The sequence below is a fragment of the Malus domestica genome, chromosome 08 (assembly GCF_042453785.1).
Source record: "Malus domestica chromosome 08, GDT2T_hap1".
Taxonomy (NCBI): Eukaryota; Viridiplantae; Streptophyta; class Magnoliopsida; order Rosales; family Rosaceae; genus Malus; species Malus domestica.
Window position 1 is genome coordinate 21,947,416 of NC_091668.1, and position 12,813 is coordinate 21,960,228.

At 42.0% G+C, this 12,813-nt stretch overlaps 1 protein-coding gene across 1 annotated transcript; it reads left to right on the top strand.

Moving 5' to 3' along the window:
* The first annotated feature begins 9,721 nt into the window (after window positions 1-9,721).
* LOC139198453 (uncharacterized) lies at window positions 9,722-11,882 on the top strand. The gene is made up of 2 exons (XM_070827234.1): window positions 9,722-9,845; window positions 10,705-11,882. The coding sequence occupies exon 2, from the start codon at window positions 10,714-10,716 to the stop codon at window positions 11,767-11,769; it is 1,056 nt and encodes a 351-aa protein (XP_070683335.1). The 5' UTR covers window positions 9,722-9,845; window positions 10,705-10,713; the 3' UTR covers window positions 11,770-11,882.
* The last annotated feature ends 931 nt before the right edge of the window (window positions 11,883-12,813 follow it).

Consider the following 12,813-nt stretch of genomic DNA (forward strand, 5'->3'; position numbering starts at 1 on the left):
GAAACGAGACAAATATACAATCGTCTGAACAACCTCAATGTCCAAATAGGGTTGAATATCAACCAGAATAAGCTGCTGCAGTAACACATGACAATCATGACTCTTTAAACCCGACAATGTGCCACTTTCCATTTGAGCATGTCTTGATATGTTGTCAATGTACCTGTTTGGAAATTTCACACTTTACAACCACTTCAAGAATGTTTTATTGCCATCCAACTTGAAAGTACAATGGGTGTATTCATTCATGTATTTACCAATAGCACATTCCACCCATAAGTTGGGCCGTATCCCTATTTCTTTCATACTAATACGAGGTAGTCGTGTCCACCACATTATCACAAACGTTCTTCTCAATATCCATGGTATTGGCAATGTGTCTGATTTTCAATTTTGACCAGTATTCCAATTCAAAGAATATAGTATTTTTCATCCAATTTAGACTTATTTTGGGCACTTTTAACTTGGTTGAGGGATGATTACCCGCTGCTTGCGCGTAGGAATCCCGTTATGCCTCAAGGGAATTTTTGTCCTCTTTTGTCCAAAAATCCCCGTGTCGCCTTGCGATTATTTTTGGCTTCATAAATACCCCTACACTTGTTGGGCTGCTTGTAAGAAAAGGCAATAGGTGTAGAGATTTTCTTGCTTTAGGAAACGTAGGATTGCTTCCTATTTTGATGTAGATTCCCTCTTTAATAGGAAATTAGATCCTTCTAGGAAAAGGAAATAAATTTCTCTCAAAGCCTATTTAAGTCCACCTTAAGTGGGTTATTAAATCAACTTTGGAGAGAGATTTATTCTACCCTACAAGAGAGAGAGAGCTTAGAGGATATTTGTTCCCCTTATATAGCAATCTTCTACATCTTGCCCATGCAAAGAACCGTCTTTCGTTGATTTCTTCGTCTTCTCCGTGCCGCACCGATGTAAAAAATTTAATTTTTCTTGTTTTGTTCTTGGATAGTGCTATTGTGGGGCAGCCGTCGGGGTGGTGTGGCACGTTGGCTGGCAGGGGCTAAGAGTCGGCTTGGCATAGGCTGAGGAGGTGTTATGGTAGGGACTACTGCTTTAGGCTGCTCAACTTAGCTAGAGCCACGGACAGGTTGTGAGGCTAAGGCCGCAGATTGAAGCGTTGTGATGTAATGCTAGACGGGCTGTATGGCCCATGTCTTTTGGGCTCTTAGTCCTGACGCAGGCTAGGCCGGTGATTGAGAGAAAGGAGAAGGTCGCGGGCCTCATTAGCTGCTGGAATGCTGGGCATGCAGGCCTCCTGTTTGCTGGAATGCTAGGTTGAGCTCCCCTACTGAGTACCATGAATGACGTTAGCTGCTTAGTTCTCTTTGCTAGGAGAAATGTGGATTGCTCCCGAAAGATGAGTTAAAGAGGATCAAGGCGAATGCATTGGCTCATTTGATCGCTGTCGTGGAGCCTACTATGAATGAAGGTGGAAAGAAGAGATTTTCCCCGCTTGCTCAAGAGATGTCGGTTGAGAAAAACTGAAGACTTCCTCCGCTGCTCATGAGGGTCTGCCTACTGCCGAGATGCCTGTGATTGACATAACTTTTTCCAATGGGTAGAAAAAATGAGGCTCCTAGATCTGAGCATGTGGCACCTGCCATGTCGAGAATGGCTAGTACGATAGCTGATAGGATTACTCAGTGTAAAGGTCCTGCCATGCCCCCAGTGCCGAAGTCTGTACCAAGATGCCTGTTGGGAGCTAAGTCTGGTTCACCTTTGGAGAGGTTTGCTACTATGAATAGCGATAAGGTGGACGCTACTGCTAAAGTGGCGCTAAGGCCCATTCCTTTTGCTGTTGAGACTGCTTCACCTGCTAGGAAGGATGAGACTGCTCGCGTGGGTAGCTGTGAGAAATCCACTAAGCCTGCTTTTAGGGAGGCTACTGAGATCTATATGCTTTTGAAGCTAGATCTTCTTGAAGACATGGACGCTTGTGCTAAGTTTGTTGATGACGGTAGAAAGGTTGTTTGCCCAAGTTTCTTTGCGAAGCATACGACTCAATATAGAATGACTGCTTTGCTTGCTATGATGCATATATAGCAAGGCTGCCAAAGAGGTGGCAAAAATTGTGGCAGCTGAAACTTATTCCTCAACCGAGGAGATCAAAAGGTTAGATTCTGAGCTTGTTGCTTTGAATGGATATAATATTTCTGCCCCCATATCTCTGCAGCTTGAGATTGCTCGCCATGAGATCATTGACTTAAAGACTAGGCTTGACACGATCCAAGTTAAGTATAAAAGTGCAAAGAAAGGGATTGGATGTTACATACATCAGATTCAAGATCTTGAGTTTGCAGTTTATGAGCTTCGTTTCGCTGCTTATGCAAAGGATGAAGAGTTGATCCCTGCTTATAATCAAGTGATCCACTTCAAGAGAATTGCCGATAGGCTTGAATCCCAAGTGTTGGAACTTCAAGGTGTATTGAAGATCAACAAAAGTTTGAAGAAGGAAGTGGATGTAGCGCGTCTGTGTTGTTCTTCTTGAGAAGAATGAGTAACTAAAGGGTGAGAAAGATGTGCTTGAGGTTTTGAGACCTTCTCTATTTCTCCGGAAGACTTGCTTGCTTTTACTTTTGAGGCTTCCATTGGTGAAGTAGTTGGAGAAGTTAGTGCCCAAGTTGGGGCAGCCGGGGGAGAAGCGCCAGATGATGCCGTTGCTAAGAGTGTTGTGGCTGTTGAAGGTGTGGCTACTGAGTAGTCGTGGGATGTCCAAGCTGCTGTAGTCTTCTAGGTAGCTTTTAAGATTTTATTTGTTTTTCCTTGTAGCTCTTGTTTTGCTTGAACTCCTTCGGCCTTTGCTAATTGTTTATAAACATGCTTCCTTTGCTTTTCTTTATCTTCGTTTCTTTTGTTCATACCCTAACCTTTAAACTTGATAGACCAGTGGCAGACATGCTACTTTTTTTAAAAGCAGGCAAGCTCGCGCAGCCTATGCATCTGTAGGTGTTGGTGTAGAACTTTGCAAAGTTATTAGCCATAGGGTTGGCAGCCGGATGCCTTAGTTACAGAAGCATACAAATCCGCGTAACCGTTAGGCTGTTAACCTTGGCTTTCTTCAATTCCGTAGGTTGCGTAGCAAGTATCACAACACTTTAGGACTTGGTGTAGGTTGTTCCACGCTTGGCAGAGGTGAAACTTATCGACTACGTAGCATGTCGGCAGTGGATAAAGCTTCGAATATCCGCGCTAGCTTGTTTAACCTTTCACAAGAATGTGTGGTTGTATAAGTCTAGCGTGGCTTTACTGCTTGAAGGGCAAGCTGTAATCAGTCTTCCAGAAACCGTAGGCTACCTTAGTGCACTATGTAGCAGCTTTAGGGTTCCAAGGCAGCCGTCTGTAAGGCGTACTGCGTAATGTGCCCCCTCCGTCTCTAGGGCCTGGTTCCCCACGAATTAGGCTAAGAGACCCAAAAGCTTTGAAAAAGACCATTGTGGTAACTTCTAGGAATCTTGGCGCAAGCCATCATGCATTTAGTTATACTAGGGCAACCAGGCTTATCCACGTCTGGATATTCGGAGTGTAAAGTTTATCCTCCTGTCTTGGAGAGTTGACCCATGTGGGTGTCGGGGAATTGATTTACCCTATCGTACTGGAGAGCAATTAGTTTACCCTCTCGCACTAGACAACATGGTACTTCCGAGGGGGGGTGCAATTCTTGGGATGAGTCCCTAAGAAAGGTGCAGTCTTCTTTTGAAGTACATGAGTGATTAGTCGTTGTACGCATGCAGTCGAGCCAAATTGTGATTACTTCTGAATTCCTCATTGAAAAACGAGTGAAACGAACGAGAACTTAGCTGTAAGGTAGAAACTGCATAACAATTGGATAATTCTTGGCTTGTGAGGTGGTGCCCGTTGAGCTTCTTGAGTCTTCGGGCTTTGATGTAGCGGGAGGTCACACATGGTACTTCTTCAGATTGTAGGCGCTCCACTACTTTTCAATCTTTCTATCGTTTCATGTTGGAAAGGGTGTAATTACTTTTGCCGCCTACTCTACTGATCTTGTACGGATCTTCCCAGATGGGATCCATCTTTTTGGAGCATTTTCTGCAGGCAGTGATGAAGGCTTTTCTTAGGACCAGATATTCGGGCTGGAACTGCCGGATCTTGGTCCTTTTGTTGTAGTTGGAAATGAGTTGTAGCTGGTAAGCTGTGATGCAGGTGATGGTCTGCTCGTGCATGTCCTCTACCAGATCTCAGCTTCATCTCCTTACTGTTTTGCTCAATGCTCAGTAGTAGTGTAGTAATACTTGGCTCGATGACATTGGGATGAATGATTACTTCTGAGCCAAATGCCAAAGAGAAATGAGTCTCACTGGTTACCCGCCTTTTGGTGGTGCGATATGCCCATAGACATCCGGGGAGTTCATCTGGCCATTTTCCTTTATTGTTGGTGAAAGATTTCTTGAGGCAGTCGAGGATCATCTTGTTGGATGTTTCAGCCCGCCACTGTCTTAAGGATATCTTGGCATGGACATGTGCTGCTTGATGCTATACTGTTGGAAGAACTTCGCCACATCTTGGCCCACGAATTGCGGGCCGTTGTCGGTGACGATGGACTAAGGGATGCCAAATCGGCAAATGATGTTTCTCCATATGAAATGCTTTATGTCCGTCTGAGTTGTGGTCGTCTTGGGCTCTGCTTCTACCCATTTGGTGAAGTAGTCTGTTGCCACGATCATTATGCCTCTGCCCTTAGTAGCAGGTGGCGTAGGTTCTACCAGGTTGATTGCCCACTACATGAACGGCTAAGGACTTGTTTGCGGGTGTAGCTCGTTGGCAGGCAGTACTGGTATCAGCTTGTAGCGTTGGCAATGGTCGTACTTTTGTACTAACTCTTTAGCATCTTGGTGCATGGTAGGCCAGTAGTAGCCTGTGTTAAGAGCATTCTGTGCTAAAGATTGACCTCCGGAGTGATTTCCATAAATGCCTTCGTGGATTGAGCTTAGACCCTTCAAGTCATCGGGATGCGCTAGGCAGCAGAGATATGGTCTGGTGTAGCATTTTCGGATGAAAATGCCGTTCCACATGTAGTAGCGTATTGCCTTGATTTGGAGCTTCTTAGACTCCAATCTTTTCGTGGGGAATGTGCCATTGACCAGGTAGTTAATGATGGAATCTTGTTAGTTTGGAGTTATACTAAATTGTGACACCTTGGCTGCTGGCTTCACCTCTATGCTCGGCTCATCTAGATACTCCACGAGAATAGAGTGTTTGAGTTGGTGGTCAAGGGCGGAGCCTAGGCCGGCTAGTGTGTCCACGTGACCGTTGTCTGCCTGTGGAACTTGAGTGAGGGTGTAAGTCTAAAATGCCTTAAACGGTCTTGCTAGTGATTAGTTGGGAATCAGAATAAATTGCAAGCTCTTTCACTACCAAGTCTTTTGCCATTCAGAAGCCTGCTAGTAGGGTCTCGTATTCTGATTCGTTGTTGGATACTTTGAAACCTAGGCATCGAACCGTCTGGATGACAATGACTATACCTGCTATTGAACCTTTGTAGTTGGATGGCCCGTGGACATGCAAATGCCAGAAGTTTCCATCGTTGGCCATTCTATTGCGTCATGAATGCGTGGTAGGAAGCTGTGGAGCTGGGGCCATGTTACACACAGCAGGAGATGCTCAAATGCCGGTATTGGACCATTCTAAAGTTGAATTGTGGAGCAAGGGTCGGCTAGGACCATGTGACACGTAGAAGGAAGTGGTGCTGAACTACCGGTACATGTTGCTCTATGTAGAATCTTTTGGGGCGACAAGGACAAAACTTGCTTTCGAGTGTCCTTCTAGTGTTCGTCTGCCCTTGGTGCGTCTTTTGGGCCTAGTTGTTGCGTTCGTTAGAAAACTTTGATTTGCCAATGTCTTACGCCTTTATCGTCGCGTGTTTGGATTGGGCAAAATAGTGCGTCATGAGAATGACTACATGCGTTTGAAGGTAAAACTTGAGCTTCTAGGTTACAACAACTATCGTCAAAGTTAGCTTTTGAATTTTTAATAGCATCGATGAGAGCTTTTGAATTGTAGAATACAGGTGGTCGGGCCCCCAACTCTTCTTGCATGATGGTAGAGCTTATTACTGCTTTAGATACTGTCAAACATATGAATAAGTCCTCCGCTGCTTCCGGTTTGGATAGTAAGGAGGTGATGTCGGGTACTTCTTCAAGTCCTTGAATGTGTATTGGCGAGCCTCGTCCTAAAGTGCATGATTCTCTGCCAGAGCGAAAGAGTCTACCAGAGTTAGATCTTATTTCATGATCAATTTTTCAAAAACGGGTGGTCTGCTGGAAGTCTTTTTTGGAAGGCTGCTCTAGCTATCGAGTCGTTGCATCCGACTATCCTTGCCTTCTCTGCTTTGAACCTCCTCACATAGTCACGAAGCGACTCTTTTGGGTTCTTCTTGACGTCGAACAAATGGTCAGACTTCCTTTTGATCGAGCGATATGATGAATATTCTTTGGTGAAAACCAAAGAAAGTTCGTCGAAATTCCTGATGGATTGTGGTGGTAGGGTGTAGAACCAATCTTACACATCGCCTTGTAAAATGGTGGCGAATATCTTGCACATGAGATCATCGTTGTTTCGATAGAGGATCATTGCCCTTTAGTAGTGCTTTAAGTGTCTCTTCGGGTCTTCATCCCCTTTGAAAAATGTGAAATGTGGCATGCTGAACTGGCGTGGAAGCTCTGCCTGCTCGATCTTGTCTGGGCCACGAGAGTGGGCTGCTCGGCTAGAGCAGGCTGGGCCATAATAGCAGGTTGTGTTACAAAAGTGGATTGCTCGGTGGGAGCAGGCTGGGCCATGAGAGTGAGCTGCTCGGCGGGAGCAGGCTGGACCATGAGAGTGGGCTGCTCGGAGTGTGATGCATATGGGTGTGAGGCTTGGGCTCGGCTTGGCAACGCGTTGAGTTTGCGTTAGGCTTGGAGTGACATGGCTTGGGTCGTGGCCTTGGTGTCGTGAGCCGTGAATGGCACGGCTCGGGCCGTGGTAGCAGTACCATGGACCTCGCCGTGGGTAGTGGTGACCGTGGTGGCCAACGCGGTGGTTGCCATGGTGGAGCCTCGTAACGATGGTGCCGCTCCTATGATCACATTTAGCCTTGTGGATCGCCATGGTCCCATTTCTTGAATATTGGAATTTTCACTTGTGGAATTTTCTAAATTTCTAGCCATTGAATTTCTCTTTTATGTTTGATCAAAGATCTTTGCAAATAAAAAAATTCTAATAATAAGAACGTACGAAAAATCTACAAATGGACAAGAAAATAAAAAAACCTTTTGATGCGGGAGTCTTATACGAGTGTGTGACTCTTCTCTCAGTGAAAGCAGCAATTTATGGATGCAAATTTCTTCCTCCTTGATCTTGGACAAAATTGCACCTACAAAACAATTAACACCTTAGGCCATCTCTAACCGAGGGCTGGCCAGAGGGCTCATTTTAGCCCTCTGGCCCTCCAAGATTCCCCAAGATATTAATATTTTAATGAACAGTATAGGGCCATATTTGCCTCCATCTCCAACCGAGGGCCAGAGGGCCAGAGGGCTCGTTTTAGCCCTGTCACAAAAAACCGTCTCCAACCGAGGGCTAAAGGGTCATAGGGCCAAACATAATTTATTATTTAAAAGCTACAACTTAATTTTATTTAAAAATCATGTTGGTTAGTGTTGTATAATTTTTATGTTGGTTAATGTTATTTAATGTTGTTTCATATTGTTTAATGTTGTTTCATGTTACTTAATTTAATTTAATGTTGTATAATGGCTTAGGAAGTTATAGGAAAAAAATAGAATTTAAAAAAAATATGAAACAAATTTTGTGAAATAGAAGTTATAGGAAAAAAATGGAATTAAAAAAAAATATGAAACAAATTTTGTAAAATAGAAGTTATATGAAAAAAATATGAACCAAATTTTGTAAAATATAAGTTATAGGAAAAAAATAGAATTAAAAAAAAAAATTGAAACAAATTTTGTAAAATAGAAGTTATAGGAAGTTATAGAAAAAAATAAGAAAAAAAAAAGGTTTAAATTCATAAAAAAAAAAAAGGGTTTACAACGGCTAGTGGCGCTAGCCATTGGAAGTTTAAATTCAAATTGTTATTTCTGTCGGTTAAAACCGACAGAAATGAGAAACATTAAAAAAAAAAAATAGCCAGCCCGGGGCTGGCTGGCTAGCCGAAAGCAGCCAGCCCTCTAGCCCTTTCCGATCCCGTGGGGCCCTCCCAGATTCCCGAGCCCTCTGGCCTAGCCCTCGGTTGGAGACGGTTTTAGGGCTATTTTCGGTCCTCTGGCCCTCTGGACCCTTCGGTTGGAGATGGCCTTAGGTCAAGGCCAAGAGCCTCACGCGCCCACGATGAATGGGGGGAGCTTTGGCCGAAGAACCTTTGATGCCAAAGTTAGAATTTAGAGAGAAAAAGTGTTTGAGAATTCTAGAGAATTTTAGCAAGAGTTGGAAGTAGTTTTTGGGAGAGAATGGTGAGCTATATATAGGGATATGGCCGACCCTATTAGGAGAATAGGGACCGGCCATTTAGGTATTTTTGGGGTGTAAATTGTGGTTAATTAGCCATTAATAGATTAATTAGGGAATAAATCTATTAATTGACTAATTAACATATTTTGAAAGAAATTATTTGGGGAGTTATGGAATGATTTATTCCCTAATTGATTAGCTAAAAAAAGGGAAAATGAGGTAAAAAATATATGGAATGAAATAGGTTTTGGGAGTTACCTTGTAGAAGGAATTTGATGAGATAGGTTTTGAATTGTTACCTATTTTGGGCACTTTTGACTTGGTTGAGGGATGATAACCCGCTACTCGCGCGTAGGAATCCCGTTATGCCTCAAGGGTATTTTTGTCCTCTTCTGTCCAAAAATCCACTTGTCGCCTTGTGATTATTTTTGGCTCCACAACTCTTATATATTCATTATTAATATATTCTCTGTCGGTTATATCCGACACAATTTCTGTCAGTTTTAGAGTACTTTCAGTTGCTTATTATATCCGTCATTGCATCAATTTTCTGTCGGATTTTACTTAATATCCGACAGTAACATACGTTTTTTGTCGATTATCATAGCGACACTAATAAATGGTTCCGTAGTAGTAAAAAGGTGTTAGTTACGTTTAGGACAAGTCATTGTGGATTTTTACTCAACGACTCATATATTACCCGACGAAACGGTTCATCGGACAAAGTCTTTCTACCCAACGGACTTGTTCTTCCGTCGGTCAAAACGTAGCATAATACAAGCCAATTTTTTCTCTTAACACGAAAACTTTGCGCGATGAAAAATAATTTACCTGCCGAACTATTTTGTCAGGCAAAGTTTCTGAAAAAAAAAAAAAAAACCAAAACATTGACCTCTTTTGTCTGACCAAATTTTTAAGTCTGTTAGGTAAAGTTGCTTTGCCCGATGACAATTGGTTTGTCGGGTAAACTTTCATCGGGCAAATGTACTTTTTGGTGGTGATTCAATTAAAACGGGCGTGTTATATATATATCTTCATCTCATATCCTATCTTAGTCTCGTATATTTTCCAACGCTAAATCGTTTAAGGTGTTGTAAATAATGGGTATGTTTGCCCACATGTGTATAGTAATGTGTATAGTGAAGTATCACATGTGTATACTATATACTCATAAGCTAAATAGTAATGTTTTGTAATTTTCTATAGAAGTAGCTCTATAAATAGAGCACTTCAATTGTGCAAAGATTAGTGAATGAGAAGAAGAAAGAAAAGAGAAATATATCTAATAGCAATAATATACATTACTTCCTCTGCAACAGCTTGTGTCGGTATATTACTCTGCAACTGCTTCGTTCCTTCACCGAGTAAAGGTTATCTCTCTATAAATTTTGCCTATTTATAACACGTTATCAGCACGACTCTCTAATCATTTCTCATTTCCTTTCACCGAAAGAAAAAAAAAAAATGTTTCCTCTAAGGTTTTTACTGTTCTTCTTCTTCCTCTCTCTCAATTGCTGGGTATACCCTCGCGAAGAACTGTTTGCACCATGTTTACTTCTAGTTCTCCAACTAACAGTCACTTATATCTTTGATTTCTTGTTTGGTGTAGATATTGACTACTAACCCACTGATTATTTATGCAATCCAAGATTGTGCGGTTCTATCGCCTATCTTGGACTGCAGATCTAATTTTACTGCAAATTTTAAGTGGAGCGGTATAATCGCCCGCTCTATCCTGCATATTTAAATTTTCCCGTTATTTAATTTTATCGCAATTTTAGGTGGTGTGAAATAATCACCCACCCTGCTTTACATATTTAATTTTATCGCAATTTTAGGTGGTGCGGTATAATCGTCCACCCTGCTTTGCATATTTAAATTTTATCGCAATTTTAGGTGGTGCGGTATAATCGTCCACCCTGCTTTGCATATTTAAATTTTATCGCAATTTTAGGTGGTGCGGTATAATCGTCCACCTTGCTCTACATATTTAAATTTTCCTGTTGTTTAAAGTAGTGCGGAATAATCACCCATCCTATACTTATTTCGATGAGAATGGTGCGGTACAATTTCCCTTCTCATTAATTGTGTAAATCTCGAGCCTGAAGTTTCGAGTACTTATCATTTTGGCCTGAAGATCAAAAATTTGTAAGAACCAGAAGTTCTAACAATATATTTCTCCAGTACACATATTATTGCAAGTTCTTACACACCTCATTTTTCTTTCAGAAAAAGAAAATGGCAAACTTGGCAAAGCTTGATTTTGCTGCCCTGGACATTACTGGAAAGAATTACCTTACATGGGTATTGGATACCAAGATCCATCTGGAAGCAGCAAATCTTGGAGATACCATCAAGGAAGAAAGCAGCTCATCCTCTCAAGATCGGGCAAAGGCCATGATTTTTATTCGTCGTCATCTTGATGAGGCACTAAAGAGCGAGTACTTAACGGTTGAAGATCCGTTAGCCCTTTGGAATGCCTTGAGAAGCAGATACAATCACCAGACAACGGTGATTCTTCCAAAAGCTCGCTATGACTGGACACACCTGAGGATCCAGGATTTCAAATCAGTGGCTGAGTACAATTCGGCGTTGTTCAGAATTACCTCTCAGATGAAACTCTGTGGGGATACTATCACTGAGGAGATGTTATTGGAAAAGACTTTCAGCACATTCCACGCCTCTAACATGGTACTGCAACAACAGTATAGAGCGCGAGGCTTCACTGAATACAACCAGCTGATATCTGTGCTCCTGGTAGCTGAACAGAACAATGAGCTTCTCATGAAAAACCATAATTCCCGACCTACTGGATCAGCACCGTTCCCAGAAGTGAATGTTGCTTCCCTTGAAAGGAATACCATATCCTCTCGTGGCAATAATTACAAACGAGGACGTGGCCACAAGCAAGGTCGGTGGAAAGGGAAAAGCAAGAACCATGGTGTCCAGTTTCACAACCAGGTTCCAAGGAATAATCCAGGCCCGAGCTTTAAAAATACCAATCGCCAGAAAGGAAAAGCTCATGTGAACACTCCTAGAAGTCATGAAGGAGGTTGCCATAGGTGTGGTGGCAACGGACATTGGGCGCGTACTTGTCGCACCCCAAAGCATCTGGTGGAACTATATCAAGCCTCCTTCAAGGAAAAGGGTGTCGAGATCAATTTCCTTGACCAGGCTAAACCAATGGAAACCCCTGATCCAGTGACCAATTTATCAGGACAGTTAAACACAACCCACCTGGATGCTACAGACTTTATTAATGAAAGAGGGAATGAAGTTTATGGGTCCGATTGAATTATTTATGTTTAATGTACTCATGTTATTTGTACCTATGGTTTAATGCTCGCATTTTCAATTCAATAAAAGTAGTATTCCAGTATGAATAAACTGCTTTTTCTTTACTCAGAGATCATGGATAAAAATTATGGTTATTCTCAAAACAAGATCAATGGCGGAGACTTTTGTCTTGCAGATAGCGCAACCACGCATTCAATACTTCGAGACCGAAAGTATTTCTCGAATTTGGTACTTGCAAAAGTAAAGGTAACAACAATATCAGGACCATCAGATGTAATTGAAGGCTCAGGAAAAGCCCAGATTATGTTACCAAATGGAACAATATTGTCTATAAAGAATGCATTATATGCTACTCAGTCCATTCGAAATTTGTTGAGTTTTAAAGACATACGTTTAAATGGATACCACCTTGAAACGAAAAGTGTAGAAAATGTGGAATATTTATGCATTACCTCCAATGATACCCAGAAGCGTATATTGGAGAAGTTGCATGGTTTATCGAGTGGATTGTATTGTACATACATAAAGACAGTTGAGGCATATACTGTCATGAACCAGAAGTTCATTGATTCAAAGGTTTATATGCTTTGGCATGACCGTCTAGGTCATCCAGGATCTACCATGATGCGTAGAATCATTACCAACTCTAATGGACATCCATTACTGAGCAAACACATTAATGTCTCGAATGATAATCCTTGCAAGGCTTGTTCCCAAGGGAAGTTGGTAATTAGACCATCACAACTAAAGGTTGATGATGAATCCCCATCATTTTTGCAAAGAATTCAAGGGGATATTTGTGGACCTATTTAACCAACTTGTGGACCATTTCGATATTTTATGGTTTTGGTTGATGCATCTACCCGATGGTCACATGTTTGCCTATTGTCTACTCGAAATGTAGCTTTTGCGAGACTTCTTGCTCAGATAATTAAGTTGCGAGCACAGTTCCCAGATCATCCCATTAAGTCCATTCGACTTGATAACGCTGGTGAATTTACGTCTCAAACATTTGATGATTACTGTATGGCACTGGGCATT